The sequence below is a fragment of the Geotrypetes seraphini genome, chromosome 2 (genome assembly GCF_902459505.1).
Source record: "Geotrypetes seraphini chromosome 2, aGeoSer1.1, whole genome shotgun sequence".
NCBI lineage: Eukaryota > Metazoa > Chordata > Amphibia > Gymnophiona > Dermophiidae > Geotrypetes > Geotrypetes seraphini.
Genome location: NC_047085.1, coordinates 496,425,066 through 496,438,642, shown reverse-complemented (window position 1 = coordinate 496,438,642; position 13,577 = coordinate 496,425,066). Strand labels below are relative to the sequence as shown.

Below are 13,577 nucleotides of genomic sequence, written 5' to 3'. Positions count from 1 at the left end.
ATCCTTTGAAATGCTAACCCAGCTGGCCTTTGTGCTGCAAAGTTCCTGTCTCATTCCCTGCTGGGAGGATATTTCTCCAAGGTTCTGCTGAACTGTTATCAGTGCTGTATGACTTCATATATGCCAGGCACCCTGGAAAGCCATAAAACATTTATAACGAGCAAGGATCCCTGCAGGACGATGTGGGTATAGAGAGATGAGAGAACTTGGTACCAAAACATTTGCTGCCTGTCTCTGAAGCGAGTTATGGGAACCAAGCACAGCTGGGGTGTTGAAAGGTCACCCTTGCCAACTTTCAGTATACAAGGACGCCATCCTGAAGATGTACAGCGGTGTAAAACCACAAATTAGCATCTGCAAAGTGATAAGGATCTCAGAGCTGGAGGAAGAAATTTCATGAAGAATTCTCTGTTTCTGCAAGGGCCCCCTCCTGGGGGGGAAGTGAGAGAGGCGTGGACTGAGGGGAGGAATAGTTAGGTATACATTTTTGTACCAATAGGGAAGTACATGACCAGAGTTCGAGGATGTGCTTTTTGAAACAAAGGAAGAATTTCTCTGTATAAAAAAACACGTGCATCACAGGTAGAGCCAGAGAGATTCACTTACTTATGCTTCGGGGATGTGCTAGCCCCCTGCTAGGCATAGGAGTGTAAGTTCTGCTCTCCATTGCATATTCTGAACTGACAATATACACCTTTCTGCTATGCCTTTGCTGCTGTAATTTTGTAAGTTTTTATACTAACAATAAAACAAATATTGTCTGGTTTTGGAACATACAATGCTGTCTCGTAGTCATTCCAATGAGGTAAAATAAGCAGCATTTACTTCATTTGTTTTTAAGAAGGCTTCGCTTTGGGCAACATTTATTAAATCTAGCCCTGTTACCTGAGCACCCACATAATGGAATAATGCTGAGTGAGCGCATTCAAATTGTACACACACATAAGTGCTAGCATTCTAGAATCTTAACATGCACAAAAAAAGATAGCGCTGAAACCTCCCCCCCCCACCACTATTCTTTTTAGTTCAAAAATTTTATTGAATTTAACGTACAAATACAAAGAGGAAAAAAAAAAGGAGATATGATGACATGGCATACTACAAACAAATTGCATTGATGTAAATGGTTGAACAGAGGATAAATGCACGCACAATACAACAAGCTGGCCCATACCTATCCTTAGACAGGAATATCAGCATAAAGATCAGTATATGAAAAAAAAAAAAATCTGTAGCACAGAGACACAGAGCTAGAGATCGAGCGGTTATATAGAGAATTGAGCCAGAAGATGGAAACATTGGTTCTGTTGTAGTCTGTTGTACCCTTCTCTTCCACTGCCAACTCCAGACTCCGTCCCTTCTTTCTTGCGGCGCCGTACACCTGGAACAGGTTGCCTGAATCTATACGTCGTGCTCCGGCCCTGGCAGTGTTCAAATCCAAGCTAAAGGCCCACTTTTTTGAAACTGCCTTCAGCTCTTAACTCCCCCTTACTGCTGTCAGATAGATACCTAGACCCACTATAACCTCCCCCAACCCTGAAATGTCAAGTCTAAATTAGATTGTAAGCTCTTCTGAGCAGGGACTGTCTATTATATGTTACAATGTACAGCGTTGCGTACGCCTTTCAGCGCTATAGAAATAATAAATAGTTGTAGTAGGAACTGAATGTCTTTACTTTATGGTGCAAAAGGAGTTAACCGGGTTTCAGATTGTGACATATGAGCTCATGGACTTGTGTTTTTCAGCAATAACACTTTCTTATTTACCTGTAAGGCACAACGTGTTCCACCAAGTATTGTAGTCAACCTTGGATAGGTCTTTCCAGCAGTGTAAGATGTTTTTTTAAAGCCAAGAATGACATAATATTAAGCAATCTCACATTATGGTCAGCCAATGTATGAGGCAGGCCCTGATGTCCTAGAATGATAATGTGTAATGTAATGGGTTCTTGTGTGTTCACTATAGAGGAGATAGTTTCCCAGACACTGCTCCAGTAAACATTTAGGGCTCCTTTTACTAAGCCACGTTAGGGCTGTAATGCACGGAATAGCACGCGCTACATTGCCATCGAGATGGCATTAGTTCTAGAAGCGTAGCGCGTGGTAATTTCCTGCATGCGCTAAAAAAACGCTAGCGCACCTTAACAAAAGGAGCCCTTAGAAGATTGCAATGGTATAATCATATGTGCTAAGGACCACTATTCTACAGTGTAAACCACGCTCAATGTTATCTGGCTTCTCCCAGCTCTCACTCTTCCTGGTTTGGCAGCCTTCCCGGCAATGGCCAAATGTAGTCTGTAGTGTCTGGCCGATCCGCTCTCCTGGGATGGCTTCCAAGTTCCAGCTATCACTTTCAAGACCTTGAGTTGTTCAGGGCACTGTGACATGTTCTGGGATTAACTCTTTCCAGTAGCAACAATTCTCCCCTGGCCTTAATTTGATTTTGGTCCTTAGAACAGTGGTTCTTAACCTGGGTTCGACCGAACCCCAGGGGTTCGGTGAGTCAGTCTCGTGGGTTCGGCGGAGGTCAAAACACACCTCCGACTCATATAGCGCTTCGGTCACGTTCAATCATCTATCAGTTATTCAGTGATTTTGATCAAGACTGATCGTGTACTCGGTTTCTTGATCTATCAATCTGTAACTAACGCCTTATATAATAATAATAATAATAATTTATTTTTGTATACCGCCATATTTCTGATCAAAATTTGTGGGGTTCGGTGAACACGCATATGAAACTGGTGGGGTTCAGTACCTCCAACAAGGTTAAGAACCACTGCCTTAGAATGTAATCTATCATAATAAAACCCTTAGCGCGCATGCACACTTGAAACTCCGTGCCTCTGTGTTTTGTGCTACCATGCCACCACATATGCAGTAGGAGCGTGTGGCGATTTTATGCGGCAGTTCAATAATCTTGCCTTCTGCCGCCGATCACCCATGCCGGCGTCAGCTGATTTCCTGCCGCCCCGATCGCCAACGCTGGCTGACTTCCTGCCTTTTGCCGACTATACACTGGCAGGACTTCTTTTCTTCTCACCCCTGGACCAGCAGGGCAGCTAGCTTTAGCTACAGTTTTATCAAGCAGCCGTGGGGCCTTTGCTGGGCTGGCCCACTTCGATGATGCGAGGCGAGCCAGCCTAACAAAAGCCCTGAGGCTGCCTGATGAAACCGCGGCTAAAGCTAAACTAAAGCTAGCGGTTGCAGGACAGGGGGAGCAGGAAGGGAGAAGGGGTACTGCTGGACAGGAGGGAGATAAAAGGAAGAGAGAACATGGACAGGGGTGAGATAAAAGGAAGGGAGGTACTACTGGACAGGGGAGAAGGTGTACTTCTGGACAGGGGGAGCAGGGAAGGGGTATTGCTGGACAGGGGGGAGGTAAAAGGAAGGGAGAAGAGGTGCTGCTGGACAGGGGAGAAGGGGTACTGCTGGACAGGGGGAACAGGGAAGGGGTACTGCTGGACAGGGGGGAGGTAAAAGGAAGGGAGAAGAGGTGCTGCTGGATCTTGCAGAAAAGGAGGGAAAGGAAAGGTGCTCCACACTGGAGGTGAGGGTGAGATGGTGCATGGGGAGAGAGCATGTTGGGTTGGGGGGTGGGAAAGAGGGATGCCACTGAGGGAAGAGGCAATGACAGAGAGAGAAAGTGTGCAGGAGGCAGAAAGTGTTGGACGTGGAGAGGGTGAGATGGATGGGGAGGGCAGAAAGGAGGGAATAATAATACCTTTATTCTTTTACTAGTATTTTAGCCCGTTACATTAATGGGTGCTAGAATATATGTCTGTGTGTCTTTATTTCTGTCTCTCTCTCCCTCCCGCTGTCTGTCTCTCTCCCTGGCCCCCTTTGTCTGTCTGTCTTTCTGTGTCTCTCCCTGCCCTGTGTCTTTCTTCTTTTCTTTCTATCTGTCTCTCTCCCTGCCTCCTATGCAGCAGCATTTCTCTCCCACAACTTCCTTGTGCAGCAGCCACAGCAGGATTCCCTCCCCCTCCATTTCCCTCCCCCCACACCACTTCCCTATGCAGCAGCAGCGTTTCCCCTACCCTCCTTTCCCTTCCTGCGGTCCCGACTAACCTCCCGATTCCAGCAGTGTGTAGAGTGCTGCAGACGCTGCTAGAATTGGAAGGTTTCAGGATCTGCAGCCCTTGCCGAACCTGAAGCGAGCTCTGGGTTTTTTGGGGTTTTTTTTACGCGGGCCCAGCTGGAGCAGGAGGAGAAGCCTGGGAGGCAGCAATTAAAGTCTGTTCCGGCCCCCGCTGACATCGCCCTGGCCAGTTCACATCCTTCAGACTGCAAGAGCCGCCGTGTCCGACAGGCTCTGTGCCGCCGCGCGCATGTGCACTCCTTCCTGCGGCTCCCTACAGCTCACGGAAAATAGGAGCACACAGGTGGGAGTGCGCATGCGCGCTTAGGGCTTTATTATATTAGATACCGCCATAACAAAAAGCTCTAGGCGGTTTACACTAAAAAGAGCTGGACAATCAGCGAAATACAATAATACAGTAAAAAATACAAATATTTGTAAAATAGAATTTCAATAATAAAACTCACTAAGTAATAAACTTATCGAACAAAGTGGTCTTAATTAATTTACGAAAACTGCAATAGGATAACATAGCTTGCTGAATACATTTACCTAACCAAGATTGTTGCCTACCAGCTTGAAATGCTAGGGTCCTATTGAAGAAGGTCTTATATCTACACCCATTCATTTTTGGATAAGCAAATAAGTAGAAGTTTCTAGTTTCTCTTGATGGTTTATGCAAAACAAAATGAGGAAAAAGGTAAGCTTGAGACAATCCCAATATCAGCTTAAAGTAGATACAGGAAAATTTGAATAATACTCTTGCCTCCAAAGGCAGCCAATGAAGTAAACGATAATATGGACTAATATGGTCATTCTTTTTTAAACCAAAAATCATTCTAACAACTGTATTCTGAATTATCCTTAATTTCCTTAGAATTTTTTGGGTGCTCCTACAATAGTCTAAAATAGATAAAACTAAGGCCTGCACCAATAGTCTGAACGATAAAGGATCAAAATATTTTTTATGATTCTTAATTTCCACAATGTAAAAAAGCATTTTTGTACCACTAAGTTCGTGTGTTCTGCTAGTGTTCAATGTCGGTCGAGTGTGACTCCCAGAATTTTGATAGATTTAATAATCGGGTAGTCATGACCATTAAGATGAAGCAATGAGTTTGTTATTTTGTCATTGGGACTAGCCAAGAAAAGTTTGGTCTTTTCTGTATTGAGTTTCAGTTTGAAATTAATTGTCCACTGTTCTATCTGAGTCATAATAGAAGATATCTGGTTTAAAATTTCAGTGGTAAAATTATTTAGAGGGATTAAAATAGAAATGTCATCTGCGTATGTATAAAATTTTGCATTTAAACTCTGTTAATAAATGTCCTAAAGGGGAAATGTGGGTGATAGCGGAGAACCTTGGGGGCACACCAGATGGGTTGCTCCATGAATGAGAATAGTTACCGTCACAAATCACTTGATAAGATCTTTTCTTCAAAAAAACCTTGAAACCAGTTCTAGACCCTTCCTGAAAGTCCTATTGTGTCTAAACAACTCAACAATATTTCATGATCTACTAGATCAAAGGCACTACTAAAATCTTATTAGCAGAGCACTAGCAGGGTAGAGAATATTAGCATGCAGTGGTATAGGAAGGGGACAGGGGAGGTGGACCACCCCGGGCACTGTCTTCACGGAGGGGGGGCGCCAGCGCCTCTCCTCCGCCTATCTCTTTAAATGTTCGCTAGCGAAAGCTCCCTTCTTTTTAAAATTTTTAAAATTTAAATATAACAATTATAATACATACAGTATTCTAAAGCAATATGGGTCAAGTTTCAAGTTTATTAGGTGACTTGATTAATCGCTTAATCAGGATTTCTAAGCGATGTACACTTTAAAATTTACATTAGTTTAGGGGACAATACAATACGTACAAATACTTAAATAAGGCTAATTTACATTAAATTAACATTACTAAACAATGGGTAAGGAGGGAAGAAATACAATTCATAAAGTAAAGAAGAGACATTAAGGGAAAATACAAAAGGGTAATAATTAACAAAGGTATAACAAAGTAAAATAAGACAGTAAAGTAATAAAATTAGGTTGCGAAGGCATCTTTGAAAAGGAAGGTTTTTAACTCATTTTTAAATTTCCCAAACTCCTTCTCCTCCCGTAAAAAAATAGGGAGGGCGCTCCAAGTCTGCGGTGCAGTACAAGAAAAGATAAATTGTCGTCTCGTATTGATAATTTTTAGTGAGGGAATAGATAATAAATTTTGTTCACTAGATCTTAAAATTCTCTTTGCAGAATATGGAATTAGAAACCTAAATAAAAATGCAGGGGTCTTATTATATAGGGTTTTAAAAATAATTATACATAATTTATAAGTAATTCTGTGAATGACTGGGAGCCAATGAGCATTTTTGAGAAGTGGTGTTACATGATCAAATTTTTTAGACTTGGTTATTAATTTAATTGATGCATTTTGTATAATTTGTAATCGTTTTATTTCGTGTAAAGCAATTCCTTTAAATAAAGAATTGCAGTAGTCGATTTTAGACATCACCAAAGAGTGAATCAGTATATTAAGTGCTTTGGGACAAAGAAATTTAGAGATGGAGCGAATTTTGCGTAACCTATAAAAGGTAGTTTTCACAATGTTACTGATGTGATCATGGTAATTAAGTTTATTATCAAAGAATACCCCTAACATTTTTGTATTTTTGACTGATTGTAGGGGAATGTTTTGAATTGAAATAGGAGTAACAAGAGGAAAACTATCCTTCCATGGAAAGAGCATGACGTTAGTTTTTTTAATATTAAGAGCCAGTCTGTTTTTATCCAGCCAATGATGAACTTGATCAAGTTTTCCATTAATACCCGAAATTTCACTTATATTATTATTATTTAATGGATGCAGTAGCTGTATATCATCGGCGTAGGCAAAAACATGAAATCCTACGGATTGGCATAATGTCATTAGTGGTGCCAGAAAAATATTAAAAAGCAAAGGTGAAAGAATAGATCCTTGTGGAACCCCATGTGAAATCTGTGAAGGTAGGGATGAAGATTCATTGAAAATAACTGTGGATGTACGATCACTGAAGTAAGATGTAAACCAAGCTAGAACTTCATCTGTAATCCCAATAGAATGGAGTCTAGCAAGGAGTAATTGATGATCAATCGTATCAAACGCTGCTGAAAGATCAAGGGAAGTTAACAGCACCGATTGATGATGATCTAAAAAATATTGAATGGATGTTGTCATACCAATAAGGGAGTGTTCCGTGCTATGGTGCTGTCTAAAACCAGTTTGATTCGGATGTAACACATTAGTTTGTTCTACAAACTCTGAAATTTGGTTGAAAACAATTTTTTCTGTTAATTTTGCCAAAAATGGGATGTTAGAAATTGGTCTATAATTAGACAGGTCTGCATGACCAATATTTTTTTCTTTAATAATAGGGCGAATATATGACTTTTTCCAATCCAAGGGCACTGTGTGTTGATTTAAACTTTCTGTAACTAATACATGAATCAAAGGTCCAAAGATGTCAAAATATTGTTTGAGAATTAGTGGTGGTATTTGATCAGCTTTAGAACTTCTGATATCCACATCAAGGAAGAGAAAGAGGTCATTCTTAAACATACATAACCAACAAGAAAAAGAAAAAAAATAAACCTGTATATTTCTATTTTAAGTTTTAGTTTGAACACCCGTTTCCCTGTCTATCAGGAATCTTTCTAACTGATTGGGTTCGAAGAAGGCATATGACATATTTAAATAAGTGACCATGCATTTAGCGGGAAATGTTAAGAAAAAAGTTGCTCCCAATGATAATACACGAGATTTGTACTGAAGAAATGATTTTCGCCTAAACTGGGTAGCTCTACAAACATCTGGAAACATTTGTAGTTTCTGCGCCCAAAAGAGGAAACTCTCACATACTTTGGCTTATGCTTTGGTAAAAGTTTGGAATGAACTTCCCACGACTATCAGAATTTCTTTTTCTTTTGTCTTTTTTTTAGAAAAATTTTGAAAACCTATCTCTTTCAGAGATTCTTAACTAATAATTGATTTAACTCATATTTTAAAAAATTACAGGTAATCAGGTTCTCCATCTGGGAGCACCTGACTTGGCCTCCGTGTGTGCGGGTCGCCGGACTAGATGGACCTAGGGTCTGATCCGGTGAAGGCGTTCTTATGTTATGTTATACTTAATGGTGGAATGATAAATTTTATCTCTTTTAACCCTATTATTGTTTCTTAATGTATTTTATTCTAAATTCTATTAACCGGCTCGAGTCCCTTTGGGAATGACCCGGTATATACGACAAAGGATTAGATTAGAAATCTTTTTTCAAGAAATAATTTTTCAACACCATACGTTTACAATTCTCTGAGGTAAAGGTAACCAAGAGAGTGGCATGATCTGAAATATCATCGTAACTTGTTTCAAGAAATAAGGTTAAATTTTCCAATTAAATTTTCCAGCGCAAGCTCCCTTCTGACATCCCTTCCTGATCGTGGGATCAGGACATGACATCAGAAGGGCGCCAAGGACGGCACAAGCAGCAGGTGGAAGTTGCTGCTCACACCGGTGACCACTTCAAGAGGGGGGGGGCTTAAGCATCAGGGAAGAGTGGGGGGCGGGGACGCCCGAGTGGTGGGGCGCATGGTGTGGTGATGCCAGGTGCCATCGCCCTGGGCGCCAACCTCCCTCACTACGCTACTGTGAGCATGGATATGCAGTTTTTCATTAAGTGCTATGTAAAGGTTTGAGCCTGTTAAACCATAGAGTAAAAATTATGGTCCGTTAACAGCCAAAAAATATTGGGAGAGGGAGGGGAAGTAGAAGGGATGGCAGTATAATGGGTACACTGTGAAAAGCTCACAGGACATTGTCACGCTGATAATCACAGGCCGAAATTTGCGCGCAGGAAGAATGCACGCTGCCACTATGACCGCAGTCAGGCCTTCCCATTAGCGCTGTGAGGGGGGTTGTGGGGGGAGAACCCCCACACACACTAGACTTACAACTACTCAGCCTCCTGTTCCCTCCTCCTTGTCCCCGCACTCCCCCCCAGAGCGGAAGAGCGGGGTTTCAGGTGGAGAGCGGGACTTTTAAGTGTAGTGGGGAGGGTCCCTCTTCCACACAACCCCTAAATGGAAGGACGAGAAGTTGTAAGTGTAGTAGGGGGGACCCCCCGCACCCCCCGCCCCTCAGAGTGCAAAAGGGAAGGCCTGAGAGCTGTCAGAATGGTGGAGCACATTTGTCCTACACACAAATGTCGGGGCGTAATTGTCAGCACGCCAATGTCCGGCGTGCTTTTGATGGGTCACCGTATAATGGTATCTGTGGAAACAAACTCATCTGCACTGTTCTGGTTTTGCAGATTGGTGATATGAACCGACTGACTACTGCTACCCTGAGTGTCGCCATCCCACAGGTTTGTCTCGTGTACTATTATTAATATTAACTCAGGCACTGAGGGCCAAATTCTATAAATGACACCCTAGTTAGGCACACCTGGGCACTGTAATTGAGGCTGCCTAGTGATGCCTAACTAAAATCCACACCTGACCTAAATTAAATCAATTAGCTTAAATGGTGTGGTAATTGACCGCACCTTTGGACTTAATTGAATAATTAACCAAAAAAATTAAAAGTTGAGCTTGGAATTCTGCACGGTGCCTAGCAACACCTAAAGTCTACCTAAAAAGTAGGCGTGATTAGGGGCAAAGAATAGGCATGGTTGACTTAAGTGTCGCTAGATGTCTAAGTTAGGTACCGATAAATTAGGCCTAGTAAAACCTGGCCTAATATACTGTTGTCTACCTGTAGGACACTTAGCAACACTTAAGCATGCCTAGGCACCGCTAGGCAGGTTTGTATAAATGGTGCCTAGTAGTTGATTGACAATCACGCCAAGTGGCGCTGTTTATATAATCAGGCCCTGAATAAACGCTGGTGTCTTGTCTTCCTATAATAATATTCCAAAACTTCATGCCTCTCTGACTCAAATAACCCAGGAGGGAAATGGGTAGATAGAAACATAGAAACATAGAAAAATGACGGCAGAAAAGGGCCAAAGCCCATCAAGTCTGCCCACTCCAGTGACCCTTCCCCCATGAGTTTGCTCACCAACCTCCTGCCCTTACCTCATTAGAGATCCCACATGAATATCCCATTTATTTTTGAAATCTGCCACGCTGTTGGCCTCAATCACCTGCCGTGGGAGTTCATTCCAATGATTGACCACCCTCTCAGTGAAGAAATACTTTCTGGAGTCCCCTTGAAATTTCCCTCCCCTGATTTTCAGCGGATGCCCTCTGGTGGACGAAGGTCCCATAAGACGAAAGATATCCTCTTCCACCTCGATACGACCCGTGATATATTTAAATGTCTCAATCATGTCTCCTCTCTCTCTTCGTTCTTCAAGTGAGTACAGCTGCAATTTATTCAGCCTTACTTCATACGGAAGATCCTTGAGCCCCGAGACCATCCTGGCGTTTAAATACTTAAAAAGTATTAATATGAAAGCATATCTTTCTCAGAGATGGGGAAGCGGTAGAATTAGAGATCATGAGTTGAGGTTGCAAGAAGGGAGATGTGAAGGTGCTTAATATTTTATTTTTTTTAATTATACATTCAAATTTCACAAGAATACATCTTGTTCCATCTAACACAGGGAGGAAACCAACCAACAAATTAAAATACTTCTTTATACACTCATACCAATTATCCCCTTCTTAGACCACCATAATGGGGGTGAGCAAGCAAAAATAATTTATGAGAGAAAATTAAGAGGCATTAATTAAACCTATAGGCTTACGTATCAAGCGCCCTAAAGGTGCTATCTCACCCTCTGTCATCCCTCCTATCTGTCACATCCTCAACCTATCGCTCTCCACTGCAAGTGTCCCTGATGCCTTAAAACATGCTGTTGTCACACCCCTCTTCAAGAAACCCTCACTGGATCCCACGTATCCCTCAAACTATCACTCCATCTCCTTCCTCCCCTTCTTACCTTTGCCTGGCCGTCCTCTCATCCCATGATATTCTAGGTCCACTTCAGTTAGGCTTTTGCCCACAACATTCCGCGGAATCTGCCCTTACTAAAGTTTCCAATGACCTGTTTTTGGCCAGGTCCAAAGGCCTCTAATCTATCCTCATCCTTCTCGATCTGTTTGATACTGTTGATCATTACCTACTCCTTGATATGCTGTACTTGTTGGGATTCCAGGGTTTTACCCTCTCCTGGTTTTCTTCTTCTCTCTCCCATCGCACTTTCAGGGTATTCAATGGTGGTTCCTCCTCAACAGCCTTCCCTCTATCGATTGATGTACCACAAGGCTCTGTCCTGGGATCACTCCTTTTCTCAATCTACACTTGTTCACTTGGAGAACTGATCTCCTCCCATGGCTTCCAGTATCACCTCTATGCTGACGACTCCTAGATCTACCTCTCTGTGCCAATATCTCTACTGAAATCCAGACCAGAGTCTCAACCTGCCTGTCTGACATTGCTGCCTGGATATCTCCTGCCTAAACCCACCTCTCCACTTCCCTCATTCTCTGTGGACAACACTCTCATCCTTCCTGTTTTGTCTGCTCGTAATCTAGGGGTCATCTTTGACTCCTCTCACTCCTTCACCATCCAGATACAACATATCGCTAAAACCTGCTGCTTCTTCCTCTATAATATTAGCAAACTCCAACCCTTCCTCTCGGAACACACTACCAAAACACTTATCCATGCCCTCATCACCTCAAACTTAGATTACTGCCACTTAGCTATCTCGCTCCCCTCCACACCATCCAGAATTCGGCTGCACGACTCATATTCCGGGAGAACCATTTACTCTTCTCCTAAAGGGGAATGAGATAGAGCACATCAACCTTGAGACAAACAATCTTTATTTTGTGTTTATAAACTTAAAACTATAATACATGTATAATACATGTATAATACATGTTAATACATGTAAAAACCATATAAAAAGTCCCATATATAAAATATCCTATGTTAGAGAGATCCAGTGGATGACCCGACACGGTCCGTGTTTCGGACTTCGGGTGGAGGCCTACCTTAGAGGTATGGTTATGGGTCTAAAAGAAATACATTACACATGAAAAGAGGTCAAGACTGCATAAATAAAATACAAACCAAATTAAACTCAAAAGTATATTTCATGTGTAATGTATTTCTTTTAGACCCCTAACCCCATCCCTGAGTCATAAGTAATGAGAACTGAAGCTGCGATCTCAAGAAAGAAAGCAGGGTTATCTCCATTTGGAGCATATATATTAAATATGGTGAATATCTTTTCAGCACAGTGTATGATGACCTTAACCCATCGCTCTTTTGGTTTAATCACATTTATTATTCTGATATGTACAGTATACTGAATGTACCCATGCATATGCCTTGTTCTTCTGTATTTTTCAAGCACACAGTGTTCATGTAATGTACAACTGTTATACTTTCTTGTTACTGTACTTTTGAAACTCAATAAAAAAAATTTTCAACAAAAAAACAAAATTCCTGGCCAGGAGTATAGCATCAGGATACGATGCAAACACATCATATCAAAAATCTATTACCAAGGAAAACAGACACCGAAATGTTACACTTATACCTCAAAAAAATAAATTACACTATAATATAATTTACATAGCATTAACCATGCGCATTACACAGTACATCACTGAAGCTATGTGAATTAGATGACACTAATTGCTGCACGACCATTAATATAGGTACAAGGTCAATTGTATCGCATTAGTCACTCAGATTGTCGTAATTAGTAATACCTGATATTATATCAAATATCGTGTTGCTATGACTATTTGTTGTAATCTGCCTGTCTACATGTTGCAACCTGCTTTAATACATTACATTACATTACATTAGTGATTTTTATTCCACTTGTACCTTGCGGTTCAAAGCGGATTACATAAGAAGAGAACTGGACATTTCCAGGAGGGTACATGACATTGGAGAATACAGATTGAGGGTATAGACTTAATAACAGAATGAGGGTATAGACTTAATAACATTGGAAGATAAATCAGGTTACATTACATTACATAGCAAGTAGTCTGTTTCCATACGTTGGTAGATAGTCGGTTTCGGTAGGATGATTTAGGTTTCAGGTAGCTTTCTTGGCGTTTCGTTTTTATTTATTTATTTATTTTTGTTTTGTTTTTTTTCGTTTTTTATTGGTCAATTAAGGGTGTGGTGCCAGGGAGTGAGCAGAGCCTGGTCGGAGTAAGTGGGGAAGAGGAGAGGGATATTAGGTAGATTGTATATACTTTTTGAACAGCAGTGTTTTGATTTCTTTACGGAATGCTTTGAGGTCAGATGTTGTGGTTAACAATCTGGTGATGGAGGGTTCGAGTTTGCTAGGAGGTTATCATAAAGCTTTTTGCTAATACCTGTTGTAACCCACCCTGAACTTTGCTCAGAAGAATTTGGTGGGATATAACATAACAACAATTCAGTCCTCCACATGTTGAATGATATCCCAGTGCCAGGGTAACTTC

General features: G+C 41.5%; 1 protein-coding gene across 2 annotated transcripts in view; it reads left to right on the top strand.

The window, feature by feature from the left end:
• The window catches only part of LOC117354436 (BPI fold-containing family B member 4-like), an 87,446-nt gene that overhangs the window by 57,774 nt on the left and 16,095 nt on the right, over positions 1-13,577 (top strand). For both annotated transcript variants that reach the window (XM_033931970.1, XM_033931971.1), the window contains one exon: positions 9,425-9,478. In XM_033931970.1, coding sequence (XP_033787861.1) covers positions 9,425-9,478 — 54 coding nt within the window. The remainder of the gene's footprint in view (positions 1-9,424; positions 9,479-13,577) is intronic.